Source organism: Panthera uncia, chromosome B4 (assembly GCF_023721935.1).
Source record: "Panthera uncia isolate 11264 chromosome B4, Puncia_PCG_1.0, whole genome shotgun sequence".
Lineage (NCBI taxonomy): Eukaryota > Metazoa > Chordata > Mammalia > Carnivora > Felidae > Panthera > Panthera uncia.
Genome location: NC_064809.1, coordinates 80,425,076 through 80,446,356, shown reverse-complemented (window position 1 = coordinate 80,446,356; position 21,281 = coordinate 80,425,076). Strand labels below are relative to the sequence as shown.

Sequence of the window (21,281 nt, the reverse complement as noted above, 5' to 3'; positions counted from 1 at the left end):
GATGGGGATTGAAAGGACTTAAGTATGAAGGAAGAAAAAGGAATGTTTAGGAGAATTACTTCTCTGAGTTACGCCAGAAACTCCTTTAATAAATTTTTATTTAAGCTTGTTTTTTTGTTTGTTTGTTTGTTTGTTTGTTTTTTCCAGTCCTTGGGATCGCAAAGGTAAATGGAACATGCTTTGTGTCACCAAGGTTCTTGGTTTGGTTAAGGTCATATACATGTAAAAAAAACTACAATTCAGGAGGCACTTGGGTGGTGTCTGACTCTTAATCTCAGTTCAGGTCTTGATCTTGGGGTCATGAGTTCAAATCCCACGTTGGGCTCTGTGCTGGGCATGAAGCCTGCTTAAAACAAAAACGAAAACTACAATTCAGTAATCTTGCTGTAATGGAGAGATTACACAGGGCTGTTAGAACACTGAAAAGGATGTGACTTAATTGCAGGATCCCTGAGAAAGATTTCAGAGTAGTCTTACCCTAGCCACAAAAAGTCCCTTCTTGTTTTTAACTTCAAATAAGGAGAACCTTGAGAAGTTAGGTGAATGGAAACTAAGTCAGTTCTAGAGTCTAGGAGGACAGTGCCAATCAGCCACTGTTCTGTACTGTCCCACTCAAGATACCTGTCAGGAGCAGAAGGGTCGTTAGTATCCTGGAAGTAGGATCCAGAAACAGATGCGCTTTATTTTCTGAAAATGAAATGTGATCCTAATAGTTTGAGCTAGTTGGAGTATGTTGTGCCTTGTCCCAACACATAGTACCTAATTCCTTCCATCCTCTTTCCAATACCCCACAGAGTACTCAGAAAAACTGGGTAAAGTACAAGCTATCTGGCTAAGTTTACAGTGGGACATCTCATTTTCTTTTATTTGGAGACAGGTATTATAGGAACAGTTCCTTTCTGCAGAATAGCGTGGTCCACTGGTCTGATGCAATTCCCTTGGGGTTTTGGCAAATCCTGCTTCATTTGGTTGGTCAATATTTACTCAATGCCAATTGCGTATAAAGAATTATGTTTGTTATTAGGGGAAAGGGGGAAGGAGAATTTTAAATTAGTTTGGTTAGCATTGAGAAGGAAGGTATAGGAATGATGGACAATATACACATTCACAAGCACTTAAAACATTTATAAATCCATATATCAGCAAGTTCAGAATGTTGTGTAATCTGAATATATTGCTTTCCATTTTCATGTATGTGTATATATGTATATTTTAATGTTTATTTATTTATTTGGAGAGAGATAGGAAGAGAGAATTCCAAGCAGAATGTCAGCGCAGAGCCCAATGCGGGTCTCAAACTCACAAACCATGAGATCATGATCTGAGCCAAAATCAAGAATCGGATGCTTAACCAACTGAGCCACCCAGGCACCCCTCCATTTTCTGTTTTAAATGCTTTTCAAGTAATGGTTATTTGTGTGGGTCATCATAACAGAAAAGGTTAAATCAAGACCAGTAGTTCTTCTACTTTAAAACTTATCTTTTAGGGGTGCCTGGGTGGCTCAGTTGGTTAAGCATCTGACTCTTGATTTTGACTCAGGTCATGATCTCGCAGTTTTGTGAGTTTGAGCCCCACGTTGGGCTCTGCACTGCCAGCTGGGAGCATGCTATCAAAAAAATAGCTTGTCTTTTAGAAATTGACTGCTCAGATGTGCCCGTTACTGTTTACAGTGCTGTTGTCTTAACTGTAATGAGAAGGGGAGAAAATAGCTTCTTCATGCTTTGTAATAGATGCCTAGGGTCGCCTGGGTGGCTCAGTCGGTTAGGCGGCTGACTTCGGCTCAGGTCATGATCTTGCGGTCTGTGGGTTCTAGCCCCGCGTCAGGCTCTGTGCTGACAGCTCAGAGCCTGGAGCCTGCTTCAGATTCTGTGTCTCCCTCTCCCTGACCCTCCCCTGTTCATGCTCTGTCTCTCCCTGTCTCAAAAATAAATAAATGTTAAAAAAAAAAAAAAATTAAAAAAAATAGATGCCTATAAGATATTTCTGGTACATCCAAACATGCTTCATTGTTTCATACTGTCCGTTATTGAATCATTAAAATGAACCTTGTATTCCTCTGCTTGCTGTTGCCTCCTTTTCAACATGTAGCCATTGATTGACTGTTCTGCCATAATTTCTTTGAGATTGTCATCTGAGGGTGGCTATCTTGAGGTAAACATGTTATATTTCAGGACTCTGCCAATCTTTGGGAGAATATTTATAAGCAATACTGATATATTTGTCACCCTTAGGATGTGTGTCTGGTAAGTTCACACTGCACAAAAATTAGCACCAGTAACGAGTTTAATAGAGCTTCATGCTCTTTTGCTGTTAGATCTTGTATCTCTCTCAAAAGTCAGACACACTATTTCTATTCAGTTCTCTGTCTTGGTTAATTTAACCATAGTCTACTTAAGTAGAAATGCACAGCATCATTCAACTGGTTATTTCTGTTTAAAAATGTATGTTGAGGGGCATCTAGGTGGCTCAGTCGGTTAAGCATCCGACTTCAGCTCAGGTCATGATCTCGTGGTTCACGAGTTGAGCCCCGCATAGGCTCTGTGTTGATAGCTTGGAGCCTGGAGCCTACCTTAGATTCTGTGTGTGTGTGTCTCTCTCTCTCTCTCTCTCTCTCTCTCTCTCTCTCTCTCTGCCCCCACCCTGCTCACACTCTGTCTCTCTCTGTCTCTCTCTCTTTCTCTCAAAAATAAAGATTAAAAAAATTTTTTTTTCTTTTTTTTTCTTTTTTTAATTTTTTTTTTTAACATTTTATTTATTTTTGAGACAGGGAGAGACAGAGCATGAACAGGGGAGGGTCAGAGAGAGGGAGACACAGAATCTGAAACAGGCTCCAGGCTCTGAGCCGTCAGCACAGAGCCCGACGTGGGGCTCGAACTCATGGACCGCGAGATCATGACCTGGGCCGAAGTCGGCCGCTTAACTGACTGAGCCACCCAGGCGCCCCAAAGATTAAAAATTTTTTTTTTTAATTTATGTTGTTTTTGTATGATCTGAGTTTTTACTAGAACCATCAGTTCATACTATTTTTTTGTTTTTTAACATATACCTCAAGTGGATGATCTACCGCCTGCAACATTTCTTCCGTAACAGAGATAAATAGTATAATCTATTGAATTGAAAAAGTTAGGTCTTTTTCTGAGTGACTTCACTTCACTCATGACCAGGAAATTACTGTGATGCAACCAGCTGTTTAATTGTGAAGTAGTCTTAAGATGTTGTATTAGGTAAAATTTGCAAAGTAGTTGACCCATCAAATTTTGCTAGTAATGCCACCTTCTGTAAAGCCTATAAATGGTATACATAGGTTTTGAAGCTTTTATGATAAAATCATCTGAACACCTAATAACTCTTGAAAACATACCAAATAGTGTGCTTAAATGCTTTACATTCATTATCTGATTTAATCCTCAGAACAGCCCTATGAGGTAGATATTATTTGTTACTCTCATTTTACTGAATGGAAAAACAGGATTAAAGCTATGAAGTAGCTTACCCAATGCCATGCAGTTAATAAGTGATAGAGACCAGATTCAAACTTGAGTTTGCTTCAGTCTAGGGGCTCTTCACCATAAATACTGGCTCTCTTCTTTTTCTGTGTCATCTCAATAATGATTGATTGCTGGGGCACCTGGGTGGCTCAGTTAAGTGTAAGACTCTTGATTTTGGCTCAGGTCCTGACACCTCGTTCATGAGATTGAGTCCTGAATTGGGCTCTGCACTGAGTGCAGAGCCTCCTTAGGATTCTCTCTCTCTCTCTCTCTCTCTCTCTCTCTCTCTCTGTCTCTCTCTCTCTGTCTCTCTCTCCCTCTGTCTCTGCACACCCCTCCCCCACTCCTGCTATCTCTCTCTCTCTCTCTCCCTCTCTCTCTCTCCCTCTCTCTCTCTGTGTCACTCAAAATAAATAAATAAACTTAAAAAAAAAAATGATGATGATGATGATTGTTTGCTAACTACCTGACCAGGATTTTACTAGCCATAGAGATGCTGGCTCATGATGATGATGATGGTCATTTTTATAACCTTTATTCCAGATAGTTGTGATGTTGGCATATTTTAACATCTTTTTTCCAAGGCTTTATCAATGAAGAATGTGTTGGTACGAATACCTAAATAGCACCTCAATCTTAGCTTATTAAAGGAAAAATAACAGGAGTTCTCTGTAAGGTTTTGTTTTGTTTTGTTTTGATCTCTTCTTGACTGTACAGCATTGACCACTATAAAAAGCAGAGTAAGGATCCCATATTGTCATGCCTGGTCTGTTACAGGTTGCTTTATAAACTCTATTCTCAGTAGTAGAAGATGACACAATCTCTTTTTATGTGGCTTCTTTTCGATGTGGCCATTCATACTTTCCAAATAGTTTTGCAAGTTAGTATACACACCACAGATAATAGTTTATCTAGCCCAGAATCCTGTTCTTGGCATTCTGCTAATCAGTCCAAGTCTCTTAAAACTGCATATGCTTGATGCAGGCTTCTGGAAGCAACTTACTTCCTTGGGGGAATGTAAATCTGCATGGAAGTATGGTTAATCATATGATTATCATGTAAGTAACCTCTTGAGAATTTGCAATTGTTAGCTGAGTGTTTCTTGTTTCAAGTAGCTTTTTGATTTTGGCAGTTTTCTTTTTGTAATACATTTTTTAAATTTATTTTTATTTATAAGTTTATTTTTGAGAGAGAGAGAGCGAGCAAGCAGGGGAGGGGCAGCGAGGGGGAGACAGAGAATCCCAAGCAGGCTCCACACTGTCAGCACAGAGTCTGATGCAGGGTTCGAACTCATGAACCATGAGATCATGACCTGAGCCAAAATCAAGAGTCAGATGCTTAACAAACTGAGCTACCAGGTGCCCCTAATTTTGGCAGTATTCTTATTGAATCTGGTAGCATTTACAAAATTCACTGAAGGTGTGTGTGTGTGTGCACGTGCATATATTTTAGTTTACTTGATATTTGATACTTGAATAATACATGACACTATAGAGATTAACTCATTTAGGCTAGTTATTATAGATTTTGCTCTTTGAAGAAAACTACTGAAACCTTATGACTTCCTGCAGGAGCATTTAGCTAGTTAACTTGTATAGTAGCACCATGTAACAATATCAACCAATAAGTATTTATTTATTTATTTATGTTTAATTTTTTTTTTTTTAATGTTTATTTACTTTTGAGACAGATAGAGACAGAGCATGAACGGGGGAGGGGCAGAGAAAGAGGGAGACACAGAATCGGAAGCAGGCTCCAGGCTCTGAGCCATCAGCCCAGAGCCTGACGCAGGGCTCAAACTCACGGACCGCGAGATCGCGAGATTGTGACCTGAGCTGAAGTCGGACGCTTAACCGACTGAGCCACCCAGGCGCCCCACAACCAATAAGTATTTAGTCCATGCTTTCTATATACCTGGAACTGTGGATGAAAGCAGATTTTTTTTTTAAGTTATTTATTTTTAATTTTTTTTTAAATGTTTATTCATTTATGAGAAACAGAGAGCACAAGCGGCGTAGGGGCAGAGAGAGAGGGAAACACAGAATTGAAGCAGGCTCCAGGCTCTGAGCTGTCAGCACAAGCCCGATGCGGGGCTCGAACTCACAAGCTGTGAAATCATGACCTGAGCCAAAGCTGGACGTCCAACCGACTGAGCCACCCAGGCGCCCCTTTAAGTTACTTAAAAAAAAGAAAACAAAATACCAAAACCCTGTCTTATCTCTAAGGAACTTAAAATTCCCTTTGAGAAGATAAAATTGACACACAAGAAAGGTGCCTGAATGGCTCAGTTGGTAAAGCATCCAGACTTTTGATTTTGGCTCAGGTCATGATCTCATGGTTTGTGACTTGGAGCTTCTCGTCTGCGCTGACAGTGCAGAGCCTGCTTGGGGTTCTGTCTCTCTCTTTCAATGTCTTTCCCCCATGTGCTCTCTCTTTTTCCTCTCTCTCAAAATAAATAAACATTTTTTAGAAATAATACAGAAGAGTTGAGCAAGCTATTAACATCACAAAAAGAGGCAACCAGATTATGTTTCTCTTTCTTAAGATTTTATTTTTAAGTAATTTCTGTATCCAACATGGGTCTTGAACTTATAACCCCAAGATCAAGAGTCTTATGCTCTACCCAGTGAGCCAGCCAGGCACCCCCTGTGTTTCTTTTTTTTTTCTTCTTCTATGTTTCTCTTAATAAATGAACACAACACTATTTATCAGGTAGTCTTTTTTTAAGTTTAAATTTCAGTTAGTTAACATGCAGTGTAATATTAGTTTCAGATTATAATATAGTGATTCAACACTTCTATACGTCACCTGGTGCTCATTTGAGTAGTCTTGCTAAAAAAAAAAAAAAATTGAACTGGAATCTACTCAAGCCTTTAGATCCATCAGTTTTATACAAAATACAATCGACAGAGGAACATGTTAAATGACATCACAGGTATATAACCAGCAAAATCTAAACTGGGAAATTCTCCAAAAGAAGTGATCCGATTTTCCACAAATAAATTGCAAAGTGAAAAAGGTGGGGGGTACACTACACCTAGGTGGTACGTCCAACTCTTGATTTCGTCTCAGGTCATGATCCCAGTGTTGTGGGATCAAGTCCTGTGGTAGGCTCCGCGCTGATCATGGAGCCTGCTTAAGATTTTCTTTCTTTCCCTCCTCCCCCTGCCCCCCACTTGCTCTCTCTCTAAAAAATAAAATATAAAAAAAGATTTTTTTAAAAAAGGAAAGCATGACAGGGAACTTAACATTGATTAAAAGAGACTTCAGAGACAAACAATTGCAACGTGGGTTTTTCTGTCCTGAATCAAACACATGAGGTGGGGGGCTTTATTATCAGGGAAATTTGAATACTGAGTAGATATTTAATGATATTGAGGATTTATTAATTTTTTTCCCTTTGGGATAATGGTTTTGTGATTTTGTTTTTATCAACAGCCTTTATCTTTTAGAGATATATGCTTAAACGTTTACATGTTGGAATATATGTCTGGAATTCATTCAAAATAACTTGGGAGGTGAGAGGAGAAAGTAAGGGTGTAGATGAAACAAGAGTGTCCATGAATTAATAATTGTTTAAGCTGCATGATGCTTATTAGCTGAGTGGGTAACTTTGTGCATGTAACTTAACCTGGCCAAGCCCCAATTTCTTGATTTATAAAATGAGGGATATATTACCTTACGGGACTGTTGTGAGGGTAAAAAAAATGCAAATAATATATCACAGTGCCTGTTAGTAAGTGCTTAAAAATGGAAGCCTTTATTATTAACTAACAATTGAATGCTACTCTTTGACCCTTAGCATATATGGTGAATTTTCTTTGAAAGATGGAACAGAATTAATTTCTAAAACCTAGTATCTTAGCACATTCATTGAGTGCAAAGTCAGGTAGTGGGAAAGATCATGGTTAAACATAAAAGCGTTCAAAATCTGACTTTGGCATTTAACTGAATGCTCTGAGCTTGTTTACTCACTTATAAAATGGAGGTCATTACGTACTTGGTAGAGTGGCAAAAATTAGAAATAACATTTCGTTTTGTTTTGTTTTAGAGTGTGTGTGAGTGGGGGAGAGGGGTAGAGGAGAATCTCAAGCAGGCTCCATGCTTAGAGAGGAGCCTGATTTGGGACTCGATCCCATGACCCTGGGACCATGACCTGAGCTGAAATCAAGTCAGATGCTTAACTGATTTTGCCACCCACGCACCCCAAAAATAATGTTTTAATATACACAAGATATTATGTGTAAATCACTTAGTGCAGAGCCTGGGTCATAAAAGTTATTTAGTTAAATGGTTATTGTTGTTAACCTCCATATATAACCACTGAGCATCAACCAAATAGCCCAATCCATGGAGGACAAACAGCATCCTTGCCTAATTCTTCTTTGTTGATAAATCTTTTTCTTTCTTTTTTTTCCTCTCCATTTTCCTCTTATCAGTTGATTTATGAAGATTGTATGGATCTTATCGCAAAGCTACCTTGTGTTGCAGCAAAGATCTACCGGAATCTCTATCGGGAGGGCAGCAGTATCGGGGCCATTGACTCTAAGCTGGACTGGTCCCATAATTTCACCAACATGTTAGGCTATACTGATGCTCAGTTCACTGAGCTCATGCGCTTGTACCTCACCATCCACAGGTAAGCTAGACCCAGCAACCATAGCTCCTTGCCTGGATTGGTAGAAAATTTTAAGAAAAGCTCCTGAACAATCTCTTCTGGGAACAGGCAGTAGGCAACAAGGAAATGGAAACATGGCACATAAGACAAGAGAGGAATCTAGTAAAGGAAATCCAGAGGTATAGGGAAATAATCATAACCTTTCTAAGAACAAAGTAATGTTTCTAAGAAGCTGGGGAAAAGTACTAATTGCTCACAGTAGGTGATCTTTCAGCTTTCCAGGAGCTCCCTCTTCTGGCCATTCCTATTAAAGCTGGAGTGAGCGTCCAGGAGCTTGGCACACAGACAGGCATCATCAACCAGTAACCTCTCCAGCCCTGTGGATTAGTGAACAAAGGCTGGTAATGAGATTGGGACATCTCTTACAAGAGCTTATGTATAACTGACTGGCCATAGGCTAGTGTGAGCCCATAACTAGGCTAGCATGTGATAAGAGAACAGCAAGGTCTATGTTTTCATAGTCTGCCCCTTTTTCTCCTCTCTTGCCTTGATTCTCCTTTCTTACTTCCCCACAGTGACCATGAGGGAGGCAATGTAAGTGCCCATACCAGCCACTTGGTGGGCAGTGCCCTTTCAGACCCCTACCTGTCCTTTGCAGCAGCCATGAACGGGCTAGCAGGGCCCCTACATGGTTTGGCAAATCAGGTAAGACTATTCCTTTTCTTTTCCTGCTTCATGTTTTTCTTATTCTCATGCTTTTCTTCTGATCTTGCCTTTCCCTCCTGGCATATGTGTTGACACTATCTTATTCCCCAAACCTTACCCATAGGAAGTACTTGTTTGGCTGACACAACTACAAAAAGAAGTTGGCAAAGATGTGTCAGATGAGAAGTTACGAGACTACATATGGAACACACTCAACTCAGGACGGGTAAGCAGAGATGCTTAGCAACTAGGAAAGAAGCCAAGACCCAAGTTGTGCAATTTAGAAGAATTAAAGAGAATAGAATGAGAGAGGTCCCTGTATTAGAGAAGGAAATTCTCTCCCTGCCCCATCTTCTGTTTATCTAGCCTGAAGAATTTAGAAAAGAAGAATTTCTACTTGAGAATACAGCTGGCTTTTTTACCCTCCCTCTTTACAGGTTGTCCCAGGCTATGGCCATGCAGTACTAAGGAAGACTGATCCACGATATACCTGTCAGCGAGAGTTTGCTCTTAAACACCTGCCTCATGACTCCATGTTTAAGCTTGTTGCTCAGCTGTACAAGATTGTGCCCAATGTCCTGTTAGAGCAGGGCAAGGCCAAAAATCCTTGGCCCAATGTAGATGCTCACAGTGGGGTGCTGCTCCAGGTGAGTCTTCCCTTCCCTGCTCTCCCTTTAATTTGTGCCAAACCCTAATGTTCTCTGCCATGCAAAAAATCAACTTCCTAGTCAGAGCAACTCATACCTCCTTCTTTACCCTTTTGATAAAGTTGCCTGTGGCAGAGGGCAGGTACAGGCAGAAGGAAAGGGGTGCTGTCTTTTCAAAATCCCAATTACTGTACTTTTCCTGGTGCATTTCTTTATTTTCTTAAAGTTTTTCTTAATGTTTGTTTATTTTTGAAAAAGAGAGCAAGCGAGCCAGGGAAGGGCAGAGAGAGAGGGAGACAGGATCCGAAGCGGGCTCTGCAGAGAAGCTGATGTGGGACTCGAACTTACAACTGTGAGATTGTGACCTGAGCTGAAACCAAGAGTTGGATGCTTAACTGACTGAGCCACCTGGACACCCCTCCTAGTGTCATTTCTATTTGAGGCTGACTCAGTTAAGGTCTCTGTCCCTGGACTTATGCATGCTATTACCTCAGAGCCTTTAACAAAATTTTTTTCTCTTTTATCTTACAGTACTACGGCATGACAGAGATGAATTACTACACAGTCCTGTTTGGGGTGTCACGGGCACTGGGCGTACTGGCACAGCTCATTTGGAGCCGAGCCCTAGGCTTCCCACTAGAGAGGCCCAAGTCAATGAGCACGGATGGTCTGATGAAGTTTGTGGACTCTAAGTCAGGGTAAAACTGGAGACTGGGGGAAACTAACTACCAGAAAGTGAGGGAGCTTTAAAAAAAAGTATAATTTTGTTTTGTTTCAGGGGGCTTTTTAAGATTTAAGATTAAATTGTATCTGAGGCACTGATAATAAGTTTGAAGTTAAAATAGAAATTAAGACTTTAAAAGATAAAAAGTAACCCCTTCTTCCCTAATCAGTTCCTTTTTCCTGCCTGGTGAGTTGCCCATCAACTGTAGGGTGACCAGGACTAATGCATGTGGTATGGGTTAGGTTTGGGCCCCCCCTCCCACCACCACCACCACCACCACCACCACCACCACCACCGCCTCTAGAGTAAGAATCTGACTCTTCTTTACCTGGGTCAAAGCTGGTTGCAGAGAATCTGCAGTGACTTTAGAGCTTTTGGTTCTACTCAGCCCAGCCCTCCATAGGCCAGCAAATCGGGACTCTGCCCCTTCTGTTCCCATAGGAATCATGTTGGATTATCAGTTCTGTGAAGCCTCATTGCTCTCTCCCATGCACACAGACACTTCCTACCAAGACCTGTTGGGTTAGGCAGACCTCTTTGGCATTTTTTTTATGCTACCAGGTGACCATAAAGGCCATGGCATTTGTTGTGACTGGCACCCAATGTTTGATTTTTCTCTTTTAAAATTATCCTATGAAAATTAAGATCTGGGAGTGTTCTATTACTCACTGCTTTAATATTCCCCTCCTTCCAGATTGTCTATACCTGCTGTACCTCAAGCTGAGGGTGCTGTGGACTCCCCCCACCCTTCCCCCCTGCCCCTTACTAGAGGTCTTTACTAGGCCTCTTCCAGCAGGTTGTATATGCCACTGTCTAAGCTGTGGTCCTTCCCAGTCATTTGGCTTTATCAGTGCTTAACATGTACTAAACTTTTTAGTCCTGTGGAACACAAGCCACTACCCTCTGATCTTTTTCTTCTACTTTATTTTAATATGCTATGGGCCATTGAATAAGGACTTGGGAATAACCAGCATGCTATCTTCATAGTCTGGTTCCAGGGATATGGGTACTTCTCAGCAGGGAAATTATTTAAGATTGGATGTGGTTTCCTTTGAATATCAGGTCTTGGGGCTGAGAACAAAAGTAATAGGCCTCCCTCTTCCCCTGCTACAAGAAAATATCCCTTTATTTATCAAGATCCTTATCTGGCCCCTTCCTCAAGAGCTCACAGTACAGTATTTTTTAGAAGCCCCATTTGCACAGGTTTCAGTGACTCAGAATGCTCTACTGCCTTTTCTTTAAGAAAGGATTGAAATACACTCCTACAGTGCCCCCTTCCTTCCTCGCAACTCCTGCCTGTGTTTGTGTGGAACCCTAATCCCCAGAACCACGCTGAGATGGACACATTGTCTATAAACCCCCGGGTAACTGTCAAGTCATGATCCAGACTTCAGGTTGTTCTGTATAAAATGCAAAATAAATGTTTTTATTAACAATGCTTGAGCCTGCTATTAAATAAGACCTGGAAGAATCTCTGTTATAAAGTAAGGAATCTGGCTAGCAAGATCCTGGACTAAGTGTGTTTTAAGTTGTCCTGTGCATCCCTTTATCTCTAGGTGGTTTTGACATTTATTTACCCTAATAAGACAGGATACCTGAAATTTCCAAAGGAGATTTCTGTCTTTCCTCAAGATTAGAAGTCCTTCTTAATTTTGTTGTAAGAGAAAACACTCAAGGACCGTAGCTGAGACCTCAAAACTGCTTATGCGCCTAATCCAAGGAAACTAGTCCAGCCCATTGGGTGAAAGGAACATACCATACCAAGGGCAAATAGAGGAGGACTGCTGGCTCTGGACCTGAGCCTCTAGAGGGCTCTGGTATTGTGTGGAATGCCTATTCTTTGCAGGGACCTTAAGGAGGTCCTCAAAATAAGCGGTCCTGAGGACATCAGCTGTATGGTAGATCTGAGACCAGATTAATCTGTTCTGAGACTCCTGCAACTGACCTTCTGAAAAAGTCTATAAATAGGCAAGGGAGTGGGTACTAGGTCCTGGCTTGTAGAATGTGCTACTATAGTTAGCAGGGACACTATGTCCAAGAGGCCTTCTTGCACCTTTACTCCCCTGAGGAAGGAAGCCATGACTTTCTTCTACTATGCTATATCCACACTGTGCCCCAAGAAATGATATAAAAAAGCCAAATTCACACTGTCAAAATTAATTTATTGAAATTTTATAAAAACTCAGGCCAAGTAGAAGAATAAGGTACAACCCAAGAGTACAATTCTCTTCAGTGCTTTTTTTCTCCTTGCCCCTGTGACACTGATGTTAAGACAGCTTCGTGCTCTCCACTAACCAGGCAGCATGGAAATATTTTTAAAAGTGAGATCATATGGATTTCAATCTGGGGCCAGATCTCAGGCATTTCCTGAAGCATCTTAGGTGGGCAACAATTATTGACCACCCAGTACCTCTGTCAGAGGAAAAAGCTTGGTTTATACAATCCTTAGAAAAGTTGCTATCTTACTCTGGTCAGACACTAAGGTATGTTGACAGGGTCCAAAAAGAACCACACAGTCCTGAATATAATTCACTATGAGAAGACTGCAGACATCAGGCATATGGGGCTCTCAAGGTGAGCCTGACCATCTCCTAGGCATGTCTTCTTTCTGTACCCCCCTACCTTTGTGCCCCAGCATTTGTAGCCAGCTTAGAGCCCAATTTCTGGGGAATTGAGAAGGAAAACATTATAAACACAGACTCTTCTCTTAGATTGGATCAGGAGCCAAATGAAATAAATAAGAGAATTGGATTGGGAGGGAGAGTAGAGGAGAGGCCAGGAACAATCCTTTGCCTCAAGTCTGGTGCACCTCATGGAACATCAGTTCACGGGGGATGGCTGTTTCTGGACCAAACTTGGTGGCTGCCCGACGCTCGAAGGCAGCAACATTCTGTTTGACAACCTCATCAAAAAACATGGTGGCCAGCTGGGAGTGCAGCAGAGAACGAAATTCAAAGGAAATCTGGGAATGGGTAAGAGACAGTCAGAAACTATTCAAGACCATGTTGGATAGTCCCTGGCCAAATGCAAGGATACTATTCAGTGCCTTTTCTTCCCCTCCCCTTCTAGTTCTTAGATCCCTTCAAAAGCCCTTACTTACGACTGAGGACAGAGTATGTTTGATGTTAAGCTCAGACCTATGGAAAAGTGTCACTGACTTAGGAAATGCTAAGTGCTAGCTTTACTTAATAACTGTCATTGTACCTCCACTCTGCTCCCACAACCCTATGCTACACAGCCTCCTGACTCACCGAAAAGTCCACAGTGCAAGTTCGTGGGTAGGCAGGAATACCCGGACTGAATCGCCAAATGGTCTCTAAGTGGTTGAAGAGCTTGCCATCAGTGCAAACAGCCTAAAAGGACAGTCGGGTAGTTAAACAATATTAAAATGGAATAAAACCTATACTAGGTATAGGAGCCTATAAGAAAGAAATGAAAGATATTTTCCTTTCCTTCGAATGTTTTATTAGGGAAGTATTTGACACATGGAGATAAAATCATTACAAAGAGGGCCAAAATAGCCCTTAAATGCAAAAATGCTAGAGAACACAAAACTTTTGCTGATTAATCCCTCCTCCCAGCGCCTCACCTTGACCATGTGAGGTTTGACCATGGAAACAGCAGACGTGTAACGTTCCACAATAGGTGGAAACCCAACCTCTAACTGGGCCTTCAGGTGACCTTTGCGGCTAGATACCACCAAAGACTTCTTACACCAGGGCACAAACTCACGATACTCCTGGACATTGGACACCACTTCGTACATCTCCTGCATTGAGTACCTAGGAGAAGGAATCACAGAGAGAGGCCAAGGAACTGCCAGCTGGGTCAAGTTCCTCCTTGCCCTGGGTACCTTCCCCCCAGTACCTTTGCCCACTAACTATTCATCATCAGGAACTAGAGATCCCAAAACCTGGATTTATGACTTCCCAAAAGCAAACAAATTTCCATGATGTTAACGTTACCTTATATTTTGTAGTTCACAGAATGCTATTGCATTTACTATTTTGATCTTAAGAGGGACTATCTAGGGGCACCAGGGTGGTGCAGTAAGCTAAGCATCCGACTCGATCTTGGTTCAGGTCATGATCTCACAGTGTGTGGGTTCGAGCCCCACATCAAACTCTGCACTGATGACGCAGAGCCTGCTTGGGATTCTGTCTCTCCCCTCTACCCCTCCCTAGCTTGTTCTGTTCTCAAACCTTAAAAATTAAAAAAAAAAAAAAAAAAAAAGACTATCTAGGGGGAACACCGGCTGTCCATTTTACTAGTGATCCCACAAGAACTCAGATCCTAGTTCTATAACTTTCTAACAAAGTAGCCCTAGGTACAGATGGAGCCCAGGGAAGAGAATCCTGCTTGGGATTCTCTCTGCCTCTCCTCCATTCGCGCGCTCGCTCGCTTTCTCTCAAAATAAAAAACTTTTTAAGTTAAATAATAAAAGGTCAGCAGAGAAATAATACCTGTTGTCTTATATTGCCCAGTTCTAGTCACATTTCACTTAATGGACATGCCCAGCAACCAAGAAGGGGGAAATGAAAGTTGGAAGGCTGGGAGGGAAGGATAAATGATTAGCAATAATAGCTGGGGAGAGGGATGGCCAGGGATGAATCTTGTCCACTACTGCTACCCTTACATTCTAGCCTAGGTTTGATCATTTGTTTGGAGGGGAAGGCAATGTGGAGGGATGCTGGACAGGGGAGGATGCTCACCCCATGATCCTACGTTCCGAGTAAGCTTTTCGCTTGTTAGTGAAGGGGGCAGCAAAGCCCATGAAGGAACGCCTGGGAGGTAAGCCAGCCTCAGCCACCAAGACCTGGGCAGCCCGGGACAAGAAGAGGCTGCAGGACATCAGAAATCTAAGGATAAAAGGAAAGGGAGACAACGTCATGATTCTTTGTGTTCCTCAACCATTCCCAGGTGAAGGGGAAGTGCGGTGCATCCCAGAGGAAGGTCGTCCAGACAAGTTTTTCCCCCAGCACCTGCTGCAGCCCGCCAGGCACCCTGGCCAGGCAGTCACGAGTGCGAAAGGTCGAGGGCAGTTGAGGACAGTGCCGAGAGAGGAGATGGGAAAAAGTGGGGTGCGTGCGAAGCGCAGTTGCCTTTAAGCGTGGGCTATGCTACTGCTAAAAGCTACGACTCTCACAAAGTATCATAGTCTCCGGGGCGTCACCAAGCCCGGTGTTGCCAGGGCGCGAGCGAGAGGCAAGTAGTGATTGGGAACCCGCCCCGGGGACTCCCCTTTGCGAATAACTTGCAAAAACCTTCCCCAAAGTTCTACATTAGACTCCTAGGTGGACCGCTGCCGCGCCACCCGACGCCAGGCCTGCATCCCAGAAGCGCAACCCTCCAAGGTGCAAATTCGGGGCCCTACAAGACCCTCTTTACACCCGCGCAGACGCCCTCACCTCCCTCTCACCTCATTGGTCGCGGCCGTCGCGGAGGGCCGGGGGGCGGAGCCGGGAGCGCGCCTGGGAGGAGCGCGAAGCCGCAGCAGCGCTGGGCCGCCGCGCGCGTCCCGGCTGGGAGCCGCCGCGCGCCCGCCGAGGCCATGCGCGCGACCCTCCCTTATTCTCAGCTCTGACAACCGCTGCGCCTTCCTCGCTCGGGAGGAAAAGCGGCAGGAAGCGGCCGCCGGGCGGGTTCAGGGTCCCCGAGCGCAGGAGCTGCCCGGGGCTGCGGCTCCTCTCGCCCCTGCTCCCGCCCGGGCGGCCGGGTAGGCTAGAACTGAAGCCGCGACCGCTGCTCCCGCAGCTCCCAGTACCCTCACGTCACGCCGTTGCCATGACTCGGAACCGGGAGAGGGAGGAAGGAAGGGGACAACGCGGCCTTTCGGGAGATGTAGTTTCACACCTCTAGCGAGAAAGGGCGCAGGGATAAGTGTTTGAGAAGCTGCAGAGATGTCCAGGAGGAACGAGGTCGTCAGGCAAACTACTTGGCGAGTCTGTCTGTGGTCACGGAACTGATAATACATTAAGCACAGAAGCGACTTCGTGGGCGTGTCGATGGCAGATATGTCGATCTTCTGAACATCTCTTTTAGAGCCTTTATTATAGTCTTTCTTGTTCATAGTTAGAAGTACTATTCATCTTTGTAGCCGCTAGTGCCTAGTACTATGCTGTACATCTTTGAGAAAGGAAATTAATCTTCCAAGCCCTGGGCTAAGACTTTGTATAGTTTTCTCTTTTAATATTTATAGGAAGAAGTCAGGGTTGAAAGAACCAGACTTAATTTTAGGGGAGAAAAACGCCTTTGTCTGGAAGTGTGCATGTGATGAAGGATGAGGCTTCATGGGTAGGCACGCAGGCAAAGAAATGTCACTATACTGCTATATATACTATACAGTAGGGGGGAAATGCTCCTGATAAAAGTGGGAAGAACAAAAGGAAAATTAAAAAAAGAGAGAGAGTGGATCTAAGTGGGTACAAAAGCCATTGAAATTCTCCCACGGTGGAGTAGAGGAATGGTGTTTTAAGAATGGTGGTGCCTGGAGCACCTGGGTGGCTCAGTCCGTTAAGCATCCTACTCTTAATTTCGCTCAGGTCAGGATCTCACCGTTGGTGAGATGGTTCCAGAGATGGATCCTGGTGTCGAACTCCACATCAGGCTCTGCTCTGACAATGCCGAGCCTGCTTGGGATTCCCTCTCTCTCTCAAAGTAAAAAAAAAAAAAAAAAAAAAAAAAAAAAAAGAATGGTGGTGCCTGCTGTTGCATTTAGAGATGTTTTTGCTATTACACTGCAAGCCCTTCCTCTGCTTTTGTTCTAAATCTTTGGTCACATTTCCAAATTCAGGAAAACTTTGTGTGAAAGGGAGAAGAAGGATAAAGTAATTAAAGACTGTGTTGCCTTTGGGGTCTAATTGGTGTGAAAGAGAAGCATCTTGCCTAGAAACAGGGGCCTGGAAACAGATATAATTCCTCCATCTCCCTCATCTTTCTTGAAAGGAGCATTAATTGCATTAATTGGCATTAATTTTAGGACTTTCACTGGATATTGATTGATTTAAAATTTTTTTTAAGATTTTATTTTTTTATTTTTTAACGTTTATTTTTTATTTTTTAACGTTTATTTATTTTTGAGACAGAGAGACAGAGCATGAACGGGGGAGGGTCAGAGAGAGGGAGACACAGAATCCGAAACAGGCTCCAGGCTCTGAGCTGTGAGCACAGAGCCCGACGCGGGGCTCAAACTCACGGACTGCGAGATCATGACCTGAGCTGAAGTCGGCCACTTAACCGACTGAGCCACCCAGGCGCCCCTTAACGTTTATTTTTGAGAGACATAGCATGAGCAGGGGAGAAGCAGAGAGAGAGAGGGAGACACAGAATCCGAAGCAGGCTCCAGGCTCCGAGCTGTCAGCACAGAGCCTGACGCGGGGCTTGAACCCACGAACCGTGAGAACATGACCTGAGCTGAAATCGGTCGCTTAACCGACTGAGCCACCCAGGCACCCCTAAGATCTTATTTTTTTAAGTAATCTCTGTACCCAATATCAGGCTCAAACTTACAACCTGAAATCAAGAGTCACATGCTCTACCAACTGAGCTAGTCAGGTGCTCTGGGTTGCTTTAAATTTTGAGCCCACTTTATTTGGATCTCAAGGAACAGGAGCCATCCCTTGAACTCTGGCTTTCATTTAACATTTTATAAGGAAGGTATTTTAATCTTCATTTTATATTATATATACATGAAGCCCAAAATTGGTGAATGATCTTGCCTCTTTTTCTCTTCTAACATTTCTTTTACCCTCAGCACCCCTGCCCCCACCACCAGGATACAGTGTCTCCTTGCAGTTCAAAGATGATAATCTGGAGCCACTTTCAGATGGCCATGTGACCTTCAGGGACAGATTTACTCTTTCCAGCCCTGCTTCCTTGTCCCGACCCACTCCCTCTGACTAAGGACTTACACATGTGAGACAGCTGCATAGAGTGAGGAGAAAGGATCTGGCTTGGTAAAAGACAGAAATTAACCCGGATACATGACTGAACTGTGACCTCATTAACACTATTCTCTTAGAGTTAACTGCCACAGAATCCCCAAGGTACAATAGGCCTGCCAAGTCAATTTGCTTATTGTCCCCCTACTAATTAGATTAGCTAATTACTGCCATTTAAACTTTTCCTAGTTCATTCTTTGTACTTGAACAACCAATTTCCTGCCATTTCCCTGTCATTCTACATTGATAACTTCCTTCAAGTACTAACTCAAAACACACCTCCTCTAAGAAGACCCTCTTTTGACTGAACCCATCCCTGAACATTACTCCAAACACATAATGCCATGTAAAATAACGTGTATCCTATATTCTCTAGTTGTTTCATATGTATATGTATGTTCTTCTAAGTTCCACAAAAATAGACACCTCTATGTTTTACTTCCAAACCAGTTAGTATGGGGCTGTACTATGTATTCAACAATGGTTGAGTCCTCAATCAGCATTTGTTAAAAGAATGAAAACTGAGGCTTAAAAACAGGCAGGTATCTGCGTAGAGTTACCCAAATGTGAATTCAGTAGTTGGATCACAGGACTGTCTTCATAGAAGGGCTTTGCTACCACTTCCGGCCTCCTCCCAGATTTTTTGTATCTCCCTGAAATTTGGACGTATCTGTGTTACCTACATCATATCCCTTTTTTTCCCTACTGGGAAATCCTCTTTCTCTGCTCTGAATAATATTAAAAATAACTCTTGTAGCCCTTCCTCCTCCTTCCAGCTGCTCAGAGAACCCGGCTGGCAACCTCCCTTGTTCACCTCTACTCACGCGCCAGAACCAGGCACGTGACCCCAGCTCAACCCCTGACTCCAATTCCTCAGGTTACCAAAAGCTATTTCAGGCAATAGAGGCCACATAGTCCCCTCCTCCCCATCCTCTGGGTCATATCCTAGCTTAGCCCTTCCTGGAAGGGTCTAATAGTCAAGTCAATATGTCCCAACACACATACCCATCCGATCTCCAGCTACTTTCAGTTTCTATTGCTTCAGCCTCATCTTTCTCCTCCTCATCAAAGGTCAAGTGCCTAGGAGTGCCTGGGTGGCTCAGTCAGTTAAGCATCTGACTCTTGATTTCAGCTCAGGTCATGATCTCACAGTCTGTGGGATCAAGCCCTGCATAGGGCTCTGTGCTGACAGTGCAGAGGGTCTGCTTGGGATTCTCTCTCCCTCGCTCTCTGCAACTTCCCTGCTCACTCTCTCTCTCTCTCAAAATAAATAAATAAACTTAAAAAAATGTTAAGTGCCTGTTCCTGCTCTGTTAGAGCTACAAAGAATAATGTATACCCTTGCCTTTAGAGAGCTCCAAATCTTTTTTCATAGAAAACAAACAAACCCAAAGCAATATACAGTCCTGTGTTGGCTTTGGCTAAGAAGGAGTTTAAAATCTATTCTGAAATGTTGGACACTTGTATGTCAAAGGTAAAAGGTGAAATGAGCAACAAAGATGTGCAGTTTAAACCTGACTTCTACAGTGTAAATTAAATATGTAAATGTTAAGGAAGCCCAACAAAAGAGAAAGAACCTGTTAACTGGGGAATACTTCCTGGAAGAGGTAAGTTTTAAGTAATATTGTAAATTTTATTTTCAATATGATAAAAGTTAAAAAAATTAGGGGCACCTGGATGGCTCAGTTAAGTGTCCAACTCTTGATTTCGGCTCAGGTTATGATCCCAGGGCTCATGAGTTTGAGCCCTGCGTCAGGCTCTATGCTGACAGTGCAGAAGCTGCTTGGGATTCTCTCTGTCCCTCTCTCTCTGCCCCTCCCTTGCTCGTGCTCTCTCTCTCTCAAAATAAATAATTAAAAAGTTTATTTTATTAAAAAAAATTTTTTTTAATGTTTATTTTTGACAGAGACAGACAGAGACAGAGACAGAGACAGAGACAGAATGCAAGTGGGTTAGGGGCAGAGAGAGAGGGAGACACAGAATCCGAAGCAGGCTCCAGGCTCTGAGCTGTCAGCATAGAGCCCGACATGGGGTTCAAACTCACGAGCTGTGAGATCATGACCTGAGCCGAAGTCGGACGCTCAAGCAACTGAGCCACCCAGGCACCCCTATTTTATTTTTATTAAAAAAATTTTTTAAAAATCTTTATTTATTGAGAGAGAGAGAATGTGAGCAGGGGAGGAACAGAGAGAGAGGGAGACACAAAATCTGAAGCAGGCTCCAGGCTGGAGCTGTCAGCACAGAGCCCTATAGGGGGCTGGAACTCATGTGGGGCTCAAACTCACTAACCGTAAGATCATGACCTCGGCTAAAGTCTGAGGCTCAACTGACTGAGACACTCAGGCATCCCTAAAAAGTTAAATTATTAAAGGTGTATAGTAATAGGTAGTTTTCCCCCTCATTCCTCATTCCCTGTTCCCCAGTTTCTCTTTCCAGGAAAAAGCACTGGTATCAATGTCTTGTGTATCTTTCTGTTGGGAATCAAGACACCAAAGGCAATGAAGGGCATAGACTGTTAGAGAGCAAAGGAGGGTTTTTATATCTCTGTCTTGACAGGGGGCCAGCTTGCTACACTTCTTCCTAAATGTATTCCCTCTTAGAACATATTGAGTTGCTGAGCTCTGAACAAGACCCTGGATCACCTTTTCTAAATGGCACCAATTTTTCAACATCACTTTTCTTTCCTCTTTTCCTTTTCTGGGTTGGGAGGACCTCCATCCAGATCTTGCCTGATTGGCTGTTCTCTGGCCTCTCCAATACAGGAAGGGAAGCACCCCCACCCTTTTCTGGGGAGAAGCCGTAGAGCCTTTTAAAGTGTAGCCGGCCTACCACCTTAACCTGGCAATGGAGTAATTGGGAATTCGAAAAGTGCTTCTTCTGTTGGCTTTGGAGGCCTTCTTCAGCTGCCGGCTGTCCCAGCTTCTTTGTGGGGGATTTTCTGCAGCTGGAGAGTCCGTTTTGAGATTTCTCTCGGCAGTTTGAGCACTTTTGCTACTTCCTCTCTCCCCAACTCATGTCACTGCCAGTAGAGATACGAGTCTTTCTTCTCTCTGGGGCTATTGCCATATATAATACCCAGATCTCCACGCCCCTGTTTCCCCAAGTCTATGGGGGGGGGGGGGTTCGGGGGCATGTAATCGCTGACGGGAGGAGTTAGC

The 21,281-nt window shown here is 43.2% G+C and overlaps 2 protein-coding genes across 5 annotated transcripts in view; one reads left to right on the top strand and one right to left on the bottom strand.

Moving 5' to 3' along the window:
• Positions 1 to 11,621, top strand: part of CS (citrate synthase) — a 31,855-nt gene extending 20,234 nt beyond the window's left edge. For both annotated transcript variants that reach the window (XM_049627361.1, XM_049627363.1), the window contains exons 7-11: positions 7,929 to 8,128; positions 8,683 to 8,812; positions 8,937 to 9,038; positions 9,250 to 9,459; positions 9,991 to 11,621. In XM_049627361.1, the coding sequence (XP_049483318.1) occupies positions 7,929 to 8,128; positions 8,683 to 8,812; positions 8,937 to 9,038; positions 9,250 to 9,459; positions 9,991 to 10,161 (813 nt within the window). In that variant the 3' untranslated portion in view covers positions 10,162 to 11,621. The remainder of the gene's footprint in view (positions 1 to 7,928; positions 8,129 to 8,682; positions 8,813 to 8,936; positions 9,039 to 9,249; positions 9,460 to 9,990) is intronic.
• Positions 3 to 15,898, bottom strand: COQ10A (coenzyme Q10A). Of its 3 annotated transcripts, XM_049627380.1 has the most exons (6): positions 15,603 to 15,898; positions 14,896 to 15,042; positions 13,773 to 13,965; positions 13,435 to 13,536; positions 8,365 to 8,484; positions 3 to 343 (listed from the first exon to the last, which is right to left on the bottom strand). In XM_049627380.1, the coding sequence occupies exons 1-6, from the start codon at positions 15,734 to 15,736 to the stop codon at positions 299 to 301; spliced, it is 741 nt and encodes a 246-aa protein (XP_049483337.1). In that variant the 5' UTR covers positions 15,737 to 15,898; the 3' UTR covers positions 3 to 298. The 3 variants fall into 3 exon arrangements, with proteins under 3 accessions (XP_049483337.1, XP_049483338.1, XP_049483336.1); XM_049627381.1 differs by lacking the exon at positions 8,365 to 8,484; XM_049627379.1 differs by lacking the exons at positions 3 to 343; positions 8,365 to 8,484 and adding an exon at positions 12,331 to 13,145.
• Positions 15,899 to 21,281: the final 5,383 nt, after the last annotated feature.

What these genes read in the sequence shown, in the direction of transcription:
- COQ10A (XM_049627379.1), bottom strand. Translation starts at nt 15,736, where the DNA reads ATGGCCTCGGCGGGCGCGCGGCGGCTCCCAGCCGGGACGCGCGCGGCG. An exon ending in CGACGGCCGCGACCAATGAG is followed by an intron (nt 15,043 to 15,602) that starts GTGAGAGGGAGG and finishes TTTTATCCTTAG; the next exon opens with ATTTCTGATGTCCTGCAGCC. An exon ending in TCAAACCTCACATGGTCAAG is followed by an intron (nt 13,537 to 13,772) that starts GTGAGGCGCTGG and finishes CTGTCCTTTTAG; the next exon opens with GCTGTTTGCACTGATGGCAA.